This window comes from Sus scrofa, chromosome 1 (assembly GCF_054392235.1).
Source record: "Sus scrofa isolate SSC_HxYL_T2T_F1_AM1 chromosome 1, Sscrofa_HxYL_maternal_Yorkshire_Landrace_v2.0, whole genome shotgun sequence".
Classification (NCBI taxonomy): domain Eukaryota; kingdom Metazoa; phylum Chordata; class Mammalia; order Artiodactyla; family Suidae; genus Sus; species Sus scrofa.
Window position 1 is genome coordinate 289,411,392 of NC_139383.1, and position 20,955 is coordinate 289,432,346.

The window sequence follows — 20,955 nt, forward strand, 5'->3', positions numbered from 1 at the left end:
AGGGAACAATCCATGAGCATATTTATGAGTTCCAAAGAAACTAATTTGGGGAAATCAGGTGAAACCATCCCCCTTGGGGCAAAGCTAAAGATGTAGTTTGTGACAAAACTAGGCTTCCCATAGTATCCTATAGTCTTTTCTCCTTGTTTGCTTGTTTCAGTGCATGATCCTTCAGATTCTAATTCTCATATTTAATTGACCCTTAAGTTAAATATCCTAAAATCGGACTTCTTGTCATGGTGCTGTGGATACAAATCCGACTAGGAACCATGAGGTTGCAGGTTCAATCCCTGACCTCGCTCAGTGAGTTGTGTAGGTTGAAGATCTGGCTCAGATCCCTGCATTGCTGTGGCTGTGGTGTAGGCTAGCAGCTGCAGCTCCAATTAGACCCCTAGCCTGGGAACCTCCATATACCATGGGTGCGGCCCTATAAAGACAAAAGACAAAAAAATAAACAAATATCCTAAAATAAACTCCAGAAGAAAGTTCATTGACACATTTGGACCTGTACTGGCACGTAGCGTTATATCAAAAGAAAGTACAGCTGAGCCATGGAGGACCTCCCTTGTGGCTTGGTGGGTTAAGGATCTGGTGTTGACACTGCTATGGCTGGGGTTTGACCCCTGGCCTCAGGACAGTCAAAAATAAAAACGTAATAAAGTCAAGGGAAGGGGTTGGTGGTTTCTGACTCGGGACACCCGTGTGCCCTGTCCGTGGGCACTGCGGCGCTGACAAAGGCCGAAGTGGCCTGTACTTCACCCTCCACTCCTCCAGAGATGGGAAGAAACTCATCCGCGGGCGTCAGGTCCGTCACAAACAGTTAAGTTCCTGGAGTTAGACTGCGTCCGGGTTCGAAAGCTGCTTGGTTTACTGGAGCCTCAGTGAGGAAATGTGACTAACACACCGCGTGACTCAGAACATTCCCAGCTGAGGGTGCACTAAAGCGACTCGGCATATACACACCTGAGTTCCCGCTGTGGTTTCTCTGAGGTTTCGGGTTCAATCCCTAGCCTCCCTCAGTGGGTGAAGGATCCGGCGTTGCCATGAGCTGTGGTGTAGGTCACAGACGTGGCTCGGATCTGGCCTTGCTGTGGCTCTACGGCTCCAATTAGACCCCTAGCCTGGGATCCTCCATATGCCATGGTGTGGCCCTAAAAAGGACAAATGACAAAAAAACAAAAACAAAAGAACAAGTACACACTTCATTCGCTTGTCTGCACAGGAGGCTATACAAGCATTTAAATAAGTGTGATGAAATGAACGTCAAAAACATAAGAAACCATTAGGTTAGAGCAGGGAACCATGCCCGCCCCCCCAGCAGCACCGAAGCCCAGAGCAAAGACCCTCTGCAGCCACAGAAGAACCGTTTTGAAGGGCCCTAGCAGGTACGATGTATTTAAGAGAGGCCAACAGCTTTTCTGACTGGCCACACGGTAGACGCCATGAGAAACGTGCACGCAGCAAGCATCTCAGTGAGACGGTCTGGGGACACTTTATTCTCAGGAGAGGTGAGGCTGTGCTCTTGGCTTTGTTTGTGGAAATGATCTTTTGATCTCAAACCAAGCAACTTCCTCCCAAGCTCAACTGTTCTCCCACTGCCAGAAGCGGAGACAGTGATCATAGAAGGAGCAAGTGGCTAGCAGGCTGATGTCAGAGCCGGCTGCCTCCGGGGGGTGGTCACAGCCACAGGCCTCGATCCGCGAGGGGAGCGGCCGGCCGCCGTTCTTCGCCACAGCTGTGAGCAGCTGGAGAGGAGCCTTCAGCTCGTCTCCACTCTGGAGCTTGGTGCCACCCTCTCCGTCACTGGCCACTAAATGATCCAAAGAGGGTGCTGGCGGCTGGCCCTCAGCCTTCAGGGTACAGACCGGATCTGCTGTTTTGGCTCCTGGGTCCCTGCAGGGAAGGGACCCTTTGCTGAATGACGGCGGGGTCTGTGGGAGACGGTGGAAGTGGAGCCAGGCCCAGTCGACCCCATACAGCAGCGAGTTGGGCAGGGTGTGGGACAGAGAGACTGTACAGGCCTCCCGCTTCTCCTCTGGAGCAAGACAGGAGGACAGGAGAAACAGAACGAGAAACAGAACGTTATCCCAGGGTTCATCCCATCACCCTCAGCCAGTGGGCCCAGCCCACCGGCCCACCCGCAGAACGGGAATCGGCCAAGAGCAAATACTTGTCACACACAGGGCTGTTGAGACGGGGACAGGACAGGAAAGCACAGGCCTTCATCCTGCAGTGAGCACGCAGTGTACCCGAGAGGAGGCAGCCCGCCCCGCAGAGCTCCTCGCCAAGGACTCGCAAAGCCAAGAACAAAGGAGTCAGCAGGGAGGCTGGATGGAAGGGGGACGTGCGAAACACGCTCGTGCGAAGCACGGCGGTGGAGAGCCTGCCGCGTGCGAGGACCTGCAGACGGGTGGACGTGGCTGAGGAGTCGCCAGCTGGAAGGCCCAAGGGCCGGCACTCGGTCTGCAGCCAGCCTGGAGGCTGCGACACCCGGATGGGGCCACGCGGCCTCCCAAGTGCGGGGATCGCGAGTCACTCTGAATCCTGACAGGAATGGCGACGAGGAAAGGCTGACGGCAGGTGGGATCAAGAAACCAGCCAAGACGACGACCACGGTGCTGGAGACCTACTAGCCGCTACTCCCAACGCAGGCGTGGCCTGAGCAGAGGCGGCTCCAGGGAGGAGCTGGACGCAGACACACACACCGGCCACACCGAGGAAGGAAGCTCCCAGAAGACTGCCCATGCCCCCAATGTGACCGCCCGTGCCCTCAGTGTGACCGCCATGCCCTCAGTGTGACCGCCCATGCCCTCAGTGCGACCGCCATGCCCTCAGTGTGACCGCCATGCCCCCAATGTGACCGCCCATGCCCTCAGTGTGACCGCCATGCCCCCAATGTGACCGCCCGTGCCCCCAATGTGACCGCCCATGCCCTCAGTGTGACCGCCATGCCCCCAATGTGACCGCCATGCCCTCAGTGTGACCGCCATGCCCCCAATGTGACCGCCCATGCCCTCAGTGTGACCGCCATGCCCCCAATGTGACCGCCCATGCCCTCAGTGTGACCGCCATGCCCCCAATGTGACCGCCCGTGCCCTCAGTGCGACCGCTGGGACTGTGAGGGTCCATGACAGGCTTGTGCCCAACAACCACCGGCAGCACCGGCTCAGGCCCAGGCCCCGCGTGGACACAGCAGTCTCAATGCTGCCCAGCACCTGACATGGCTGGCGCAGCAGGGCTGCTGCTCAGGCGCACGTGGAGCATGAACCGAACCTGCAGGCAGCAAGTGACAGGAAGCTCCACGCAGTGGAGACAGGTAGAAACAGTACAAGCAGCACTGTGACCACAGCAATAACAGGTACTAACACCCTCCAAACGTAAGTGCTTCGCCTAGGGGTTCCCATCATAGCACAGCGGTTAACAAATCCGACTAGGAACCATGAGGTTGCGGGTTCGGTCCCTGCCCTTGCTCAGTGGGTTAACGATCCGGCGTTGCCGTGAGCTGTGGTGTAGGCTGCAGACGCGGCTCGGAACTTTGTTGCTGTGGCTCTGGTGTAGGCCGGTGGCTACAGCTCCAATTCGACCCCTAGCCTGGGAACCTCCCTATGCCACGGGAGCGGCCCAAGAAATGGCAAAAAGACCAAAAAAAAAAAAAAAAAAAAAGATGACTTCTTTACACATCTTTAGGCAAATCAATTTCAAAATGTTATGAAATGAACGACCGCCTAGGAAAATAGGGTTCACCAAAACTGACCCCAGCAGAGACATAATGCCTAACCAAACCAATTTCCAAGGGAAAATGTAGAGAAAGTTAACAAGAAACTATCACTCAAAAATCCATCAGGCCTGAGTGCCCCTGTGGTGCAGCAGGATTGGCTGGGCCAGCATGAAGCTTCCATCCCCGGCCGGGACGCGGACAGCGGGTGAAAGGATCCCACATCGCTGCTGCAGCAACTGTAGGTCACGAGTAGTCTGATCAATGATGAAACTGACAGAAACAATTTTTTAAAATTTGTGAGATAGCACAATATGAAATGACCATCCCCCCAAAACAGAAGCTTTCAAATACTCTGACAATATCCAGTTAGAAGATACAATGAAAGAGAAAACTCCACTTACAATAGCAACACAAAAGCTAAATTACTTAGGAATAAAGCTAACAAGCAATGTACCTAGACACAGAGGAGTGAGAGCCGGAAGCCTCTCAAAGATACAAAGCAGATGGGGGCAAATGGAAAGCCATCCCCTTTCTTGAATAAAATGACCCCAGATGGTAAATAAGCCAGCTGTTAATTGGTATCTAATGCAATCCCTAGTTAAAAAAAAAAAAGGAGTTCCCGGCGTGGCACAGTGGTTAACGAATCCGACTAGGAACCATGAGGTGGCGGGTTCGGTCCCTGCCCTTGCTCAGTGGGTTAACGATCCGGTGTTGCCGTGGGCTGTGGTGTAGGTTGCAGACGCGGCTCGGATCCAGCGTTACTGTGGCTCTGGTGTAGGCTGGCAGCTACAGTTCCGATTGGACCCCTAGCCTGGGAACCTCCATGTGCCTCGGAAGTGGCCCAAGAAGTGGCAAAAAGACAAAAAAAAAAAAAAAAAAAAAAAAAAAAAAGCTGTTTTCCTGGGACAAGCAAAGCGGACACCCAAGTTCAAATACTGGAATAGTCAGCAAGTCTTTGAAAAAGAAGAGCCAGAGGCGGCCGTTACACATGCACCACAGAGTTTCCACCATCAAAGAAGCTGCTGCCAACACATGAAGACAGAGCCCCTGGGAGGACAGCCCAAGTCCACCTGAAAAGTGCATATGCCCGAGACGCGGCATCTCGGTTCACTAGGGCGGATGTGGAGGGACTTTCCATAAGCTGGTGTTGAGGTCGTGGCACACGCCACACGGAGGAACACGGGTCCAACTAAAAGGTGAAACCGTACAGGTCCTAGGAGAAAACGCTGGTGAACTCTATGCCCTGGATGTGGGAGGGAGAAGGCTGCATTTTTTTTTTTTTAACTTTTGCATTTCTTTTTAGTGCCACACCGGCAGCACACGGAAGTTTCCAGGTTAGGGCTTCAACGGAGGCTGCAGCTGATGGCCTGCACCACAGCCACAGCAACACCAGATCCAAGCCGCATCTGCAAGCTATGCTGCAGGCCGCAGCAATGCCAGATCCTTAACTCGCTGAGCCACAATGGGAGGTCCAGGGAAAAGCTTTTTATTTTATTTTTTTTTTGCCTTTTGTCTTTTTAGGGCTGCACCCACGGCATATGAAGATTCCCAGGCTAGGGGTCCAATCAGAACTACAGCCGCCTGCCTACACCACCGACACAGCAACTCGGGATCCGAGCCGTGTCTGCGACCTACACCATAGCTCACGGCAGCACTGGATCCTTAACCCACTGAATGAGGCCAGGGATTGAACCTGCAACTTCATGGTTCCTAGTCAGATTTGTTTCCGCTGCGCCATAACGGGAACTCTGGGAAAGGCTTTTTAAATCTAAAATCTAGACTTGGAATTTCACTGTGGCAGAGTGGGTTAAGGATCCAGCACAGGTCACAGCTGAAGCTCAGATGTGATCCCTGACTGGGGAACTTCCATATGCCACAGGAGCAGCCAAAAAAAAAAAAAAAAAAAAAAAAAAAAAAACTCAACTTCATGAAAAAAAAATCTTTAACTTTGATTACATTTTTAAAAAACTTTTGCATGGGGTAAAAAAACACTACAGGCAAAAAAAAAAAAAAATCAAGACAACAAACAGAAAAAAAAATATTTCCAACGTAAACCTGAGATAAAGGGCTAATGTCACTAATACAAAAGAATTCTTTAAACCAAGGGAGACAAAGACTGAGCAGAAGCCAGAGAGAAAAACAGGCAAAAGATAGACAAAGGTAATTCACAAAAAATAAAATATAAAACCAGCCCTTCAACAATTAGAGACATGCAAATTCAAACTGCTTTGAGAGGTCACTTCACACTTATCAGATGCAAAACTCCCAAAGCTGGGAGACAAACTTAGCCAGGCTGCAGGAAGCAGGCATTCTCACAGGTGTCTGCGAGATAACAATATTAGACACATACTGGTCCTTCGACCCTGCAATCCCGCCTCTAGGCAGTGACCCTGAAGATACACCGCCAACGAAACAAAATATACATGAAGCATTGTTTGTAACGATAAAATACTGGAGGAGGGAGTCCCCTTGTGGTGCAGTGGGTTAAGGATCTGGCATTGTCACTGCTGTGACTCCAGTTACAGCCGTGGCATGGGTTCAGTCCCTGGCCCAGGAACCTCCACATGCTGTGGGCGTGGTCAAATAAACATTTAAAAAATACTGAAAATAATCTATACACACACAGAAAATTGGAAGAGAGAAACTATAGTATACCCACAAAATGGAGTGATGTATAACTTAAAAACAAACAAACAAGGAAGCTCTCTAAAAACCAGTATGGAACGATTTCCAGGATGTATTTTAAAAGTGAAATAAACACAATATGAAAGAGTAAATATAGAAAGAAGTATGGATATACAGAGAAACACACATGCCTATATTTGTAAAAAGATACACGACTGTAACAAAACCCTAAAGAAATGGGTTTTCTGCAGGAGGTGAGTGGGAAAGAGGGAAGAAAGGGCCGATATTCTTCTGAGCACTTTTTAACATAATTTTAATTTCTAGAACATCGTTCATGTTTTTACACATTAAGAAAGAAAAATGAGGAGTTCCCATCATGGCTCAGCAGTTAACGAACCTAAGATCTATGAGGATGTGGGTTTGATCCCTGGCTTCGCACAGTGGGTTAAGGATCTGGCGTTGCCGTAGCTGTGGTGTAGACCAGCAGCTGCAGCTCTGATTCGACCCCTAGCCTGGGAACGTCCATATGCTGTGGGTGTGGCCCTAAAAAAAAAAAAGAGAGAAGAAAAAAGAAAAACTTAATCAATGAGGATGAAGAAAAACATCCTTTTAAGAAAGAGAGACAGGAGTTGCTGCTGTGGCACCACGGGATAGGCGGCGTCTTAGGAGCCCTGGGACACGGCCCGAGGCCCAGCACAGTGAGTTAAGGATCCAGTGTTGCCGCAGCTGCGAAAGGTCGCAACTATGGCTCGGATCAGATCCCTGGCCCCGGATTTCCAAAAAAGAAATCCCCAGGGCAGCCAAAAAAGAAAAGAGAGAAAGAGAGAAAAATGATCCTAATTGTACTTCAAATACAATTACCACGCAGAAAAAAAGCCCCTGCCAAGTAACTTCTGAACACAGGACTTTGACTAAATCAAACCGATGTAGCCAAGGGAACTGCGGGAGCAATTCCGCATCACTGAAACCTGCAGGGCTGCTGCTGGTTTGAACCAGCGGTGATCAGTGAGGGTGAACGTGTCCTGGGAGCCGGGAAGACGCCCAGAACGCGGGCGGCAAGAGAACCCTGGGGCTGGAATGACTCAGGGGGGTCACTCTGGCCTCGGGTTCTAAATGCACACACACACACAGCACGGGGCACACACGTATACAAACATAACGCACACAAACGTGCACGTTCACAGAGACGTGCATACACACATGCGTTAGCCTGCATGCACACACAGACTCCACGCACACAGAGACACGTGTGAACACAGCCACACCCTGCAGATCCCACAGGTTCGCTTCTGGGCACAACGACAGTGGAATACTGCAGTACGACAAATCACACCAATTGTCTGGTTTCCCAACGGACTGAAAAGTTATACTCACACCAAACGGTAGCATACAGTAAGTGTGCTACAGCATCGTGTTTTTAAGAAGTGTATTTAAAAAAGACTTTATTGCTAAAGCATGATAAGCATCATCAGCCTTCAGCAAGGAGGTGGAGGGTTTTGAAGTATTTTGAGAATTACTAAAATGGGACAAGAGATATGTGAGCAAACGCTGTCGGAAAAATGGAGCCAACAGATGTGCTCGACACGGGCTCACCACGAATCTCCAATCTGCAGAAATGCTGTGTCTGTAACACACCACAGGGCGAGGTGAGCTGCTCACACGGCACCCGCCGCTACAGGCACACCTGGTAACCAGGTCTTGGACTCTGAACAACACTCAGCACTACGGGGATCCAGGCCTTCCTGGAGATGCAGCTGGTCCCAGGCATGGAGGGCGAGACACGAAGTGAACCTGCAGCACGCCGGGCAGAGAGCAAGGCAATGCAGCGGGCCCGCCCCGTCCACGGACACTGAGGACGGAAAACCGCGACTCTCAATTGTACCGGGGATGACAAAACAGAAAATCCAAAGCCCAGAACCAAACCAAAACAGAACAAAAACCCTGCGATTCTCAGTGGGTTGGACCTGCAGGTTCAGAACCCTGGGATACAGAGGGCTAACTGCACCCAGAACCCAGGAGGACACACGGGGGGACACCACGCCACCACAGACAGCGTCAAGGGCGCCCATGGAAACTGGGACAGTGAGCCCCTACAGCGAGCTGTGGTTCTGCACCCATGGCTCCACAGCAGCTGCAGACTGAAAACAGCCAGAGGCAAATTCCAGAAAGCAAGCTGTGAGTATGCCGCCTCCACAACTACTTCCAGAGTGCGGACTGGGTGTCTACCACTGACAGCAGAGCGTGGGCTTCGCAGCACGGTCATCAACACTCGAAAGACGACTAAAGCGTCGAGGGTGAGCTTAGTTTACATGCAAAGACCACATCGTTTCACGCCAGGGACCTGGTACCTGCAGGGAGTCCTGGCACCCACCCCTGCAGGTACCCAGGTATGTGGAGAGTAAATACATAAAAACAGACAGACATGGGCGTTCCTGTCCTGGCACAGCGGAAACAAACCCGACTAGGAACCATGAGGTTGCAGGTTCGATCCCTGCCCTTGCTCAGTGGGTTAAGGATCTGGCATTGCCATGAGCTGTGGCGTAGGGCGCAGACATGGCTCAGATCCTGAGTTACTGTGGCTGTGGTGTAGGCCGGCAGCCACAGCCCCAATTAGACCCCTAGCCTGGGATCCTCCATATGCCACAGGTGTGGCTCTAAAAGGACAAAAAAAAAAAAAAAAAAAAGGAAAAAAGAAACTGACAGACACGAGGAAAAAGAAAGCTCTTCCTTATAAAAGAATGCTAATAAAAAATGAAGAATCTAATAGTTAGAAAATCACAATTTTGCAATTACAGTAATAATTTACTCAGGCAAGAATCATCAATGGATTCAGCGAAACGCTGGTGAGAAACATAGGTTCAAAGACTCCGACCACAGACCCTGAGTGACGACAAAGGGGAAACAGGGCCTTCCCAGGGAAGAAACCCACGGGAGACAAGCTCCACCATTAGGTCACATCGCCATTAGCAGTAAACGGACAAAGCAGCACATGTGACTCCTGAGCCCACAGAGGAGGGCGGAATGTCACTGCTGTGGTCCTGGCCACAGCACACAGCACAGGCGAACACACTCCGGATGCAAAGCTGTGAACAGAAAGCAATGAGCACCTGCGAGGGGCCCTCCTGGTGCCAGATGAGACGGGCTGCAGAGAGGCGCCGAAGGAAGGTAGCAGAGGGACCCCTGTGCCGGTCACGGGTCAGCGCGCCAGGAGAGCGCCCGTGTGAGCCTCCCACATCTCCGGCCGCAGCCGTGAGACCTCTGCCACAAAAACAGACAGAAATCAGGGAGCAGACAGACACCATTCAACAAGAGCAGAAGCGACTTTCAGGGAGGAACAGCCAGACAGAGACGGCTAAGCAAGGCTTCGAACGGACACTGCAGGGCCCTCTGCCCAGGGTGCCGGAACACACACTCCGCTCAGAGGCAGCGGGGGCCTCCCGGACAGACCATAGGCCAGGCCACAAACGCGTTCCGATAAACCTAAAAGGAACCCACGGTGGAAGAAAATTAGAAGTCAGCCACAGAGAGAAATTTAGGATGCTTGCACAGATGTGGAAATCAAACCCACGCTCTAGACAACGCCTGCGTCAGGAAGAAATCACCAGGGCGGCTGGACGAAAGCGCCTCACGCAGGCTCAGGGGACGCTCAGAGGAGAACGCCCCACCCTCGATGCCCACGGGACAGAGAAGGCTGCAGACCCTTCCCCGGGAACCGGGACGGCGCTGACCCAGGGGCGAGAGTCGGCGCCGAGACGGAGGCCCAAGGGCCCGGGAGGAAGCCCCTGAGAGCCGCTGCGGGAGGAGACTGGCCTTGCAGCCACGACGGGAAGGCCGTGCGGCCTACAGCCCTCTCCATGAACCAAGGAGAGGCCGGGAGATCTGGGGGGACGCGGGGGAAGAGCAGGCACCAGGGGTTTAAGAAAAGAAAACATGCCCCGGTCCTGACAGTGAGCGTTACCGGCTAGAGAAAGGTGCAGGTTCGCTTGCGATCCCGAGGGCTCCCGCAGTGCCAGCCTGTGCAGGGGGCTGCCCCTGGTCAGGCAGGGCTGGCCTCTGCCCAGATGGCGGGCCGAAGGAGGAGGGCACCGCGTCTGGGACGTGAGACCACAGAGGAGGCAGCCTTGGCCGAAGGTGGGGCAGGGACGGCTGTGCAAGCGCCCAGCACCGACGCTCCCGAGGAGAGGGGCCAACAGGGCCAGAAAACCGCGGCGTGCAGCAGGAAGCCACACAGCTGAGGCGCCAGGGTGGCGCCACGGGTCGAGAGGGCATGCTTGACACTGAGATTCTGCAATTGGCAGCGTTAGGAGTCACGGCGAGGCCTGGGGGTGAGCCTGGGAAGAAGAGCTCAGCGGAGCAAGGGGCAGGAAGCTGGGGGCCCCCACCCCAGGCCCGGCCGCCGCGGGTCCCCACTCACCTATTGCCTTTTGGCAGTTGAGGATCTTAAAGCCACTGTGCATACACGCAGCCAGGAGCAGGTGGTGGTGGAAAGGGTGCCACTTGAGCCTCCACACCCCGCCCTGCACAGGCACGTCTGTGAACGGCTCCTTCATGCTCCGAGTGTCCCAAAGTAGAACGTGCTCGTCATAGCTGAAAGGCATCGGTCACAGGGGGCGCGCACCACAGTAACGCCCGCTCCGCAAGGCCCGGAGCCCGGAGCACCGCCCACCAGGACGGGGCCCCTTCCCGAACCCCAGCCCCTGCGTTCTGGCTTGAGGCTTGGCCCAGCCGAAGAGCACACAGGTCAGCCGGCGCAAGGACAGGAAGGGACAGGTGCAGACCCCAGGGGACTCACCTCCCCGTGGCCAGGATGTTCTCCCGATGGGGGCTACTCTGGATGCTGCACACGCCCATGGAGTGTCTGCAGGCAGAGGGCAAGGCCTGAGCAGGGCCCCTCTGCCAGTGGAAGCCCGCGGAGGGGGCGAGCGCCGGCCCCTTGAGGATTTACCTCCTGCTCGTGAACACGGGGGTGCTGGGCAGCCTGGTGTCCCAGCCTCTCAGAAGGCCATCGTCCCCACCTGCGTGCAGACAGCGAGGCTCACTGCCAACCGAAGGCACCGACGAGGAAGGGGCCGTCCCTCAGGGACGGGATTCGTGTCTGGGAGGAGATGCTCCCGCGTGCCTCTTCCTTGCCGCGAGCTGCCGCCACGCAGAACCCCAAAGACAACCCCCCAGAAAGAGTCGCCCCTCAGACACCGGCAGAGAGGAAGGGAAAGACTGAGGCTACGCCCGCAGGAAAAAGGCGGACGCGGAAGCTACAGGCAGAATGATCAGGTCACAGGTGACTCACCCTTCAGGCTCCTGACTGCCAGGAATAAGAACTGATGCGTCAAAGAGCTCTGAACAAGGAGCTCCCATGTGGCTCAGCAGCTTAAGAACCAACTAGGATCCACGAGGACACAGGCTCGATCCCTGGCCTCCCTCTGTGGGTTAAGGATCCAGTGTTGTCATGAGCTGTGGTGAATCTGAAGGTGCAGCTTGGATCCCATGTTGCTGTGGCTGTGGTACAGGCCAAGAGCTGCAACTCTGATTCGACCCCTAGCCTGGAAACTTCCATATGCTGCAGGTGCGGCCTTAAAGAGAAACATTTTAAATTAAAAAGAAAAAAAGAGTTCTGAACAAGACCTGCATGCAGGAGGCATCGGACAGGGAGGGTTTTTTAAAGTTCTGGGAAGCTACGGAACACTTCCAAGTGTCTTAAAGGGAAACACCGTCTGTTTTCTCTCCAGGGCTGCACCTGCAGCACACGGCAGGTCCCGGGCCAGGGCCGTTATGAGCTGCAGCTGCCGGCTGACAGCACAGCCACAGCAACGCGGGATCTGAGCCTCGTTGGCAACCTACACCACAGCTCACAACAATGCCGGATCCTTCATCTACGGAGCAAGGCCAGGGATTGAATCTGCATCCTCACGGGTACTAGTCAGGTTCATTACTGCTGAGTCACAATGGGAACTCCTAGGATCACATAGTTAATGCTTATCGCCCCCTGAGAGAGGCTCCTTTCTGGATTACTTGCTGTCACACCCTTCAACAGTCTCGGGGAAGGACAGATATGTAATCTGAGCTTTCACTTGTGGGTTAGTTCCACCTTGAGGCTTAGCAAATTCATACCAAGGGCATAGTAGGGCAGTAATTTAACAGTTGGAGACTAATGCACTCAACGCATGTCTACTGAGCACCTACTATGTGCCAAGCACTGTTCCAGAGGGTTGGGAGCCTGGGAGAATAAGACAGACGGAAGCCCCTGCTTCCACTGAGCTTCCATCACGAGGGAGGGGAACAGCGACCACGGAGTGTAATGTGTACTGATAAGCGTGACACCCACAGCAGGCGACAAGTGCTCGGGAAAGAAAAAGGGTAGAGCAAGCTGAGGGGGTCCGGGGTGACGCGGGCAGGTGCAGGCTGTCCTGTTTCAGAGCCCGGTGAGTCTGAAGAGCTGTGAGTAGCCAGCATGGCCAGAATGACAGGCGCGCACAGCAGAAGAGAAGGTTGTGAGAGCAGGAGGAACAGCCAGGGTGCGGGGCCTTGCAGGCCACAGGGAGGGCTCTGGCTTTGGCTCAGAGTGGAGTGGAGCTGTTGTAGAGCACTGAACAGAAGAATGATGCTTTCTGACGTGTTTTAAAATATAAGAGGGAGTTCCCGTCGTGGCCCAGCGGAAACGAATCTGACTAGTATCCATGAGGACGCAGGTTCGATCCCTGGCCTCGCTCAGTGGGTTAAGGATCCGGCATTGCTGTGGCTGTGGTGTAGGCTGGCAGCTAGAGCTCGGATTCAACCCTCAGTCTGGGAACCTCCATATGCCACAGGTGCGGCCCTAAAAAGACAAAAAAAAAAAGACAACGACGACCAAGGGTAAGAGGAGCCCTGTTGCGAAGGTGTGGGTACAGACTGCGGGGCGAGGGCAAGGGCTGGTGTGTCACGCAGCTGAGTGAGGAGAAGGGCTTGGGCAGGCGGGAAGGCTGTCTTGTGCGAAGGGTGAGCGGAGGCTCTCCTGGCGGAGCACACGTGGGGTGGAAAAGAAAGAGGAGAAACCCATGTGTCAAAAAACCTATAACCCGGTTTTCTTTACAAAGAATGGCAGCTCACATTTGAGGCTCAGCCACAGGCTCAGGGCCGGGATGGACCGATTCTGCGGCCCCCGTGGTCGCAGGTCGCAGCTGTTGCTGTCACAGGCATCTGCGGCGCGCCGCTGAGCACCTGTGGATGGCTGTGCGGGTGGATGGACGGATGGAAGGGTTATGGGTGGGTGGGTGGGTGGGGGACGGTGGTGTGCTCAGGCCTGTGCATTTTGTTTTGGCTTTTGCTCCTTTCGGCTCCTCTGTAGGCCTCGCTCTGCAGCCTTTCCTGCCTTCCTTCAAGCACCATGACCACGTCTTGGGGTTGCTTTCATTTTCTTTGTTTTTAGGGCTGCACTTGAGGCATATGGAAACTCCCAGGCTAGGAGTGCAGCCCTAAAAAGACAAGAAGCACCTGCGATCGTCACGAGGATGAGCACAGGGTGCCGTGAGAATGAGCGTGGAGGACGGAAGCTGCCAGTTTGTTTGTGTCTTTCCTTCTTTCTTCCTTTTTCTTACAGCCACACATGTGACCCACGGAGGTTCCCAGGCTAGGGGCTGAATTGGAGCTGTAGCTGCCGGCCTACACCACAGCCACAGCCACACCAGACTGGGCCACATCTGAGACCACAGCTCACGGCAATGCCAGATCCTTAACCCACGGAGTGGGGCCAGGGATTGAACCTGCGTCCTGATGGATACTATGTCAGGTTCTTTACCCACTGAGCCACAGTGGAACTCCCTGCACAGCATCTCAAAAGACGAGGGTTTAGCTGAGCTCTGCCCGAAAAGCAGAATTAAAAAAAATTAAACTGAGGCATTCCTACCACGGCTCAGGAGTAATGAACCCAACTAGTGTCCTTGAGGACTCCCCTGGCCTCACTCAGTGGGTTAAGGACCCGGTGTTGCCACGAACTGTGTAGGTCGCAGATGCGACGCAGATCCTGCATTGCTCTGGCTGTGGCGTAGGCCGGCAGGTGCAGCACTGATTTGACCTCTGGCCTGGGAACGTCCATAGGCTGCATGTGCGGCCCTAAAAAGCAAACAAACAAACAAAAATTAGCCTGAGATTGGAGAGCACGTGGACTGGAAAGGGTTGCAAACAAACGCAGGCTGTCGCTCCGTGACAAGCGGAGAGCGAGCAAGGGGGCTGACGTGGGCCACCAAACCCTGTCCTGGGGTCAGGACACGAAGGGAGGTGCAAGGCTGGGGGCTAAGGGTCAGCTGGAGACCCTCAGAGTGAGCCTGGGAGCAGCCGGGCAGGAGCTCTGGGCAAAGGCAGTCCTTTCTGGAAGCGAGGCAGCCACTGAGGCCAGGGAAGCGACAGCACAGCGTGAGAAGCGGATCCAGACAGAGGCCAGAGGCCAGCGAAGGCTTTGGTGCCGGGGAAGGGGCCGCAGAGCAGAAGGGGGAGCTACCGGGAAGAAGCAGTCTGTCTAGGCGCGGGCCAGACAACCAGGGACAAGGACAAGCCGGGAGGGCGGGGCCGGGCTCCGAGGGAGGGGCCCTGACAGCACCTCCGGACAGGCCAGCGGAACAGCCCTGCCCAGAGCTGGCGGTGGCACCAGCACGCTGCCAGCAACTGGATGCAGGAGACCAGAGCCCGGCTCTCCCCTCTGGCTCCGCAAACCCAGTGGCTCCTCTTTGGTCTCCTCCCCAAGCCATGGGCCCTCCCACCATGACTTCTCTTTGCCTGGAAAAGGGGTGACCGCGCCCCCCTCACTCCAAGAGCCCCCCTCACCTACACACCCCTCACTCCCACGGCCCCCCCCTCACTCCCACGGCCCCCCACTCCCAGGGCACCAGCAGAGCAGGGGTATCTGACTGGATTTCTGCACTGAGTGCCAGGGTCCAACACCCAGGGCACCAAAGGTGGGGCGCTCACAGGAGCTGCTCCAGCACCGGGGGTGGTGTCACCTGAAACCTCGCAAGGCCTGCAGCAGAAACCTGTGCTCCGCTGTCCGAGAAACAGCCAAGTGATGAATGCTGACCTCAGCCTTCGCCCCAGAAAACACAGCATCCATTCAGGGCCTTCCAGACCCAATGTGTCCAGAATCAGCCCCCGACTCAGACCTCGCCTGCCCGCCCCCTGGCCAGTCATCAGAGAGGGGACAGCCCGCCAGTGCTCACCTGAATACACGGTCTCCGTCTGCCAGTAATTGAAAGCAGCAATCCAGGCCTCAAAGTGATGGGCCTGCCACGTGGCCACATGCTGCAGTCCTGGCCCGGCCTCGCTCACCTGCAAGAGGTGCAGCCGTCCGCTGGAGTCGCTGCTGATGATTTTCAAGGGCTGGTCACTGGCCCTGGACACGGGGAACCAATGGAGAGATCGGGCCGGAATTGATTCACTGACGCAGACTCGCCATCTCCTCCAGTTCTCAGGTAACACTTCACGCCCCCAGACACGTCACAGAGGGGCTTCCACGGACCTGACGTGCGCACAAGCCTCTCAAGAGGCCTGCCTGGGCAGAGAGCTAAGCTACCATGAGCTTGTCATAGTGCACCAGGATTAGCATCTCCCGACGAAAACACTACTGCATTTTCTTTCTTTCTCTCTCTCTCTCTCTCTTTCTTTCTTTTGGTCATGTTTGGCACCCCCATGGCATATGGAGCTCACAGGCCAGGGATCAGATTGGAACCACAGTCTCAGCCTTCGCTGCAGCTGTGGCAATGCCGGTTCCCTCACCCACTGCGTCCCAGCGGCTCCCACGACGCAGGGGATCCTGTTGCGCCACAGCAAGGGCTTCCCCACTTTCTTTCTAGAAGGGGACTGGCAGCGATATTCCCAGGCCACACAAGGCGGCTTTCATTCTCTCCTGCATGAAAACAGGAAGGGGGAGTTCCTGTGGCGGCTCAATGGTTAATGAATCCGATTAGGAACCATGACGTTGCAGGTTCGATCCCTGGCCTTGCTCAGTGGGTTAAGGATCCGGCGTTGCCATGAGCTGTGGTGTCGGTCTTAGATGTGGCTCCGATCCCACATTGCTGTGGCTCTGGCGTAGGCCGGTGGCTTCAGCTCTGATGGGACCCCTGGCCTGGGAATCTCTATATGCTGCGGGAGTGGCCCTAGAAAAGGCAAAAAGACAACAAAAAACAAACAAACGAGAAACAGGAAGGGACCCTCAGAGGAAAGACCAATGCCAGCCCTCACCTTCCAGCTTTCCCAGTGGACCAGTCCAAGGACAGGGCCAGACACTGCTTCTCCAGGGCAAAGCGGGAGAACAGCTGGAGGAGGAAAGTGTTCTGCCAGAGAGAAAGGAACACAATTCCAGGGACTCAGCCCCGGGACGCCGCGGAGATGGTTCCTCTGGTCCAGCTTTGCCATCGTTCTCTCATCTGTTCCGCAAAGCGCGTGCTCACTCACAGCCGGACCAGAGGACGCTGCAGCACTGCGCCCTGTCCCCAGGAGCTCCCACACCCGAAGGACTTCCCACATGTGTGACCTCAGGGGTAGCAGGTCTGTGCTTCCTGGAGCCCTGGCTGTCCACGCGCTCCCAGAGCCCATCTCGGCACCTGCACAGGCTCGAGGAAGGCCTGGTGCAGGCGCCCCAGCGCCCCAGGCCTCCAGAGTCGCTGGCATGTTCTTTCTCCAGGAACAGAGACAACTCCGTTTAAAAACCACAGCCAGCCACTGTTCGCCTTTCCGAGACCCATGTCAGTTTTACCATCTCAGCAACCTAGACAGTGCTGAACGCTAGCAACAGGCTCCTCTCTTGGCTTTCCCTGCTCCGTCTCGAACCCTGGTTCTGGGCCCATGGGCCTCAGCTATGTCTTGCCTCAGTCCTAACACACGGCTGCTGCTCTCCGCTGGCCTGAAGCAAGGCCCTTTCCCACATGAGCTCTCAGCTGCCGTGAACCCAAGGCCAGCAGGAACGCTGCTCCAACCCCCTCGCAGCACATGCAGGAGTGTGTGTCCCCACCAGGGCCAGGGCACCCGCTCCGTGCCTCCTGTTCCCTCCCTCAGCCGACACTGAGATGGGTCCTCTTGCAAAGGCACGGCACAGGGTCACTGCCAGGTGTTTGGGAAGACACACACAGAAACTGTGTGCTGTCCTAGTTATCGACAAGAAATACCACTGTCAGCCAGGAAGTCCACTGCCCTTCCTAGCCCCAGCAGCATCAACGCAACAGTGCAGCTCTGGGCTTTCCCTACAGGACTTTCAGGTCCACTGAAGGTAAATGACCGGCCTGTCACTTCAGTCCTTCTGCTGGTGACACATAAGGTCTCTTCCTCTTGGAGTTAGATGCAAAACCCATCCAACTTAAAATAGACCGTGTGCTACCTTAGAGGATAAAGTTCACCAACGAGCAGAACTATCCTGGAAGAATGCTTCTATCAACACACCCTCCCTCCCAAACCCTCTGTCCAGGTTCCTACCACCCTCCACACGGCCTGGCTCTAGTCACTGACCTCGGATTGCACCAAGCGGAGCAGTTCTATGGACCCGCCAGCATCTGCCACGCCCAAGAGGGCGTGGCCAGCCACCTGACTGTGACACCTGAGGAGAGAACATAGGAGCCAGGAAGAGCAGAGGATGTGCCCAGAACACAGCAGAGCACGATGCACCCCAGGAGCTTGTTGTCTAGGTTTCAGCTCCAAAACCGGGTTGGGGCCTACAATTTTGTTGCAACAAGATTCCCCAATTTATTGGAGTTCCCGTCGTGGCTCAGTGGTTAACGAATCCGACTAGGAACCATGAGGTTGCAGGTTCGATCCCCGGTCTCGATCAGTGGGTTAAGGATCCGGCGCTGCCGTGAGCTGTGGTGTAGGTTGCAGACAAGGCTCAGATCCTGTGTTGCTGTGGCTGTTCCCTAGCCTGGGAACCTCCATATGCTGCGGGAACGGCCCAAAAAATGGTAAAAAAAAAAAAAAAAAAAAAAAAGATTCCTCAATTTATGAAGCAGAAAACTAGCATCACTTCACAGGACAGAAACTTCAGGGCTCAGAAACTTAAAATGGAAACAAGCCCCCAAGCCTGGAGCATCCTCCAGGCATCACCAAGTGGGCAGGACAAGACAACAAGGAAACAAACCCAAAGTTCAGGCTTCCCCCCTCTTGTCTGATGCTGCCAGGCATCAGGCTCCCGACTCAACACACAGGTACCCACGACGATTCCAAAGAAGGGGAATGGTTATCAAAGCTGTACCATTTCATATCCAGGATGGCATCAGTATCTCTTCTCTGGACCTCAACCAGTGGGCAAGCAGAGCTGTCCTCATTGAAGCTATACAGGTAGAGACGACCTAAACGGATCTGAGGCTCGTCAACATCCAGTCCACTCTACAAAAAATGCACGTGTTCACTGATTCCCTTCACAGCCACCGAGGAACCCAAGGGATGGGAAAAGTGACTGAGACAAAGGAGAGGTTTGCCCAGGCGCCAGAATTCTGCCTGGAAGCAGCACCCCTGATATTCTGAGCTGGAGAAGTCTCTTCTCTTGGATGTGATGAATGAATAGGTGGGTAAGGGTCCTGAGGGACCCCTCTAAAGGGCAAAAGGGGAGCTATGGTTAGGGTCCCCACAGGACCCGGTTTGCCTGGGACAGTCCTGCCTTAGGCCTGTGGCTCCAGTGACAACTTTCACTCTTAAAAGTGTCCTGGTTTGGGTCCGCATAGATACCCTCAAGAGATGAGGTATAGCTCCTCCGAAACCCCATTTTTCTCTTTACTTTGGCCATTATCCATGAGCTTAAGCCATGCCTGCAGAGATGACATCCTGCGTTCAGGATGCAGTTTCTAATCTACGTTTTGGCCACTAGGCCAACGTCGCATCTGCTTTTCCTTTTCAGGAAGACCTTCGCTTTTCAGCCTCCCCCTGCTGAGGATCAGGGTGGTCTCTCAACGCTTGTGGTCAGTTCTGCCTCTCAGGAACCTTTTCTTGCCTTTCTTAAGGGACGACTTCCATCCTGGGGCCTCAGCTGTTCGGGAAATGCCACCTGGCGGTGGCAGGCCTGCACGCCCCCGGCGCAAACCGCGCACCTTGCTCACCGGGTCAGCAGGCTGGTCGTCCGGCTTCTGCAGCTGGTAGGTGCCGCACACTAGCAAGTGCCTGCAGCCTTCCAGCGGGCACCACTCCACCGAGTCCGCGGTGTACTCTGTGTCCACCGCCTGCAACAGCCGGACGCGACTGCTGGCCGCCCAGCACTCGGAGGAGGAGGACGTCGCAGTCACAGGGGTGGCGGACACCGGGAGGAGGCGTGAAGAAGCCAGCTTGAAAACGGGGTGGTAAGCCCGGCAAGGCAGACAGCACAGCCCAGGGCTGCGGGGCACGTTCCACTTCCGCCGTCTCCCCACTACTCCTTCCGGGGCGGGACTTCCGGTCTCCCGTTGCCACTCCGCAAGAGGCCGGGCTCCCGCGCCCCCTGTCGGCGGACCTTAGAGGGCCCCACGTGCCCCGGCGCGCTGCCTGCCCTGGTGGCCAGACACCAGGCGTTGGAAGGGACAGCCAGTGTCCTGCATGGAGGCACGGGAGAGCTGGGCTCTGAAGGGGGATCAGAGGAGGAAAGCAGAGCATGGAAGTAGGGTGTGCAAAGGCCCTGACATTCAGGGAGCCGTTCAAGGTCTGACCCAAAGGCCTGCGCCAGGGCTGCCCTCCCTGTCACCCCAGGGAGCTCCCCTAGTGCTGCACCGGTGGACGCAGACCTGCCAGCCAGGACAGCAGAGAAAGGAGATGGGGCCGCCCAGAGGGCCGCAGGCAGGAGTGGCAGGTATGAGGATGAGCAGAGGGCATGGGGAAGAGCCAAGGTCTGGATCCCAGGGGCAGGATGTAAGGCAGGGGAGCCAGCACAGCCACAATCTGATTGGAAACTGAGGATGTGCTGACACCAATCAAAAAAAAAAAAAAAAAAAAATTTCCGTGACTCCACAGAACAAGTTTGGAGCAGGTAAGTGCTGGATATTGCTATGGACTGAATAGCATCCCCCTAAAAGCTGTTAAAGTCCTATCCAATAATACGTAGAAAGTGTCCTTTGGAAACAGGGTCCTTGCGTAGGTAACCCATTTCAAATGAGGCCATTAGGGTGGCCCTAATCCAATATGACTGACGTCCTTATGAAGGAGACTGTTAGGGACAGACGCCCACAGATGGAAGACAATGCCAGGGCATCTACAAGGTAATGCCCCCTGTGACTGCCAGAAACTAGGAGCCTGTAACACACCCCTAGAGCCCTTGGAAGGCGCACGGTCCTAGAGACTTCTGGCTCTCAGAATCAAGACCACACAGTGGCTTCTGTTTTAAGGTAGTTTGTGATACTTTGTTATGGCAGCTCCAGGAAATGGGACTGGAATCCACATGGATCCTTGGGTAATCAGCCTGTGGTTTTGAAGTGGTTTCCACAGCTGGCAATACAGATTTGAGTCAGCAGGTCAGATGCAGCTGAAGCAAGGAAGCAGAAAAGGTTGATCGGGGAGCAAGAGGCCGTCCTGGATTTGGTCCGGTACCAGTGAAGTCAAGCATCCCCAACCAGCACATTCCAAACAGATGGGAAACAAACTCCATGTTTCAGCCATATGAATGGATGCTGAGCTTCCAAACATTTTGAGATGTGTGGCTATAAAGA

At 54.8% G+C, this 20,955-nt stretch overlaps 1 protein-coding gene and 1 long non-coding RNA gene across 7 annotated transcripts; one reads left to right on the top strand and one right to left on the bottom strand.

The window, feature by feature from the left end:
• The first annotated feature begins 1,190 nt into the window (after positions 1–1,190).
• On the top strand, positions 1,191–4,536 carry LOC146407356 (uncharacterized). The gene is made up of 2 exons (XR_014831223.1): positions 1,191–2,795; positions 3,061–4,536. It is a non-coding gene; the product is annotated as an uncharacterized LOC146407356 (long non-coding RNA).
• Positions 1,470–19,676, bottom strand: DPH7 (diphthamide biosynthesis 7). Of its 6 annotated transcripts, none has more exons than XM_085002130.1 (9): positions 19,384–19,676; positions 18,543–18,676; positions 17,807–17,894; positions 16,547–16,638; positions 15,526–15,698; positions 11,289–11,358; positions 11,136–11,201; positions 10,758–10,930; positions 1,470–2,035 (listed from the first exon to the last, which is right to left on the bottom strand). In XM_085002130.1, the coding sequence occupies exons 2-9, from the start codon at positions 18,548–18,550 to the stop codon at positions 1,581–1,583; spliced, it is 1,125 nt and encodes a 374-aa protein (XP_084858256.1). In that variant the 5' UTR covers positions 18,551–18,676; positions 19,384–19,676; the 3' UTR covers positions 1,470–1,580. The 6 variants fall into 6 exon arrangements, with proteins under 6 accessions (XP_084858256.1, XP_084858286.1, XP_084858262.1 ...); XM_085002160.1 differs by lacking the exon at positions 11,289–11,358 and adding an exon at positions 16,082–16,211; XM_085002136.1 differs by having other exon boundaries at positions 19,375–19,676.
• Positions 19,677–20,955: the final 1,279 nt, after the last annotated feature.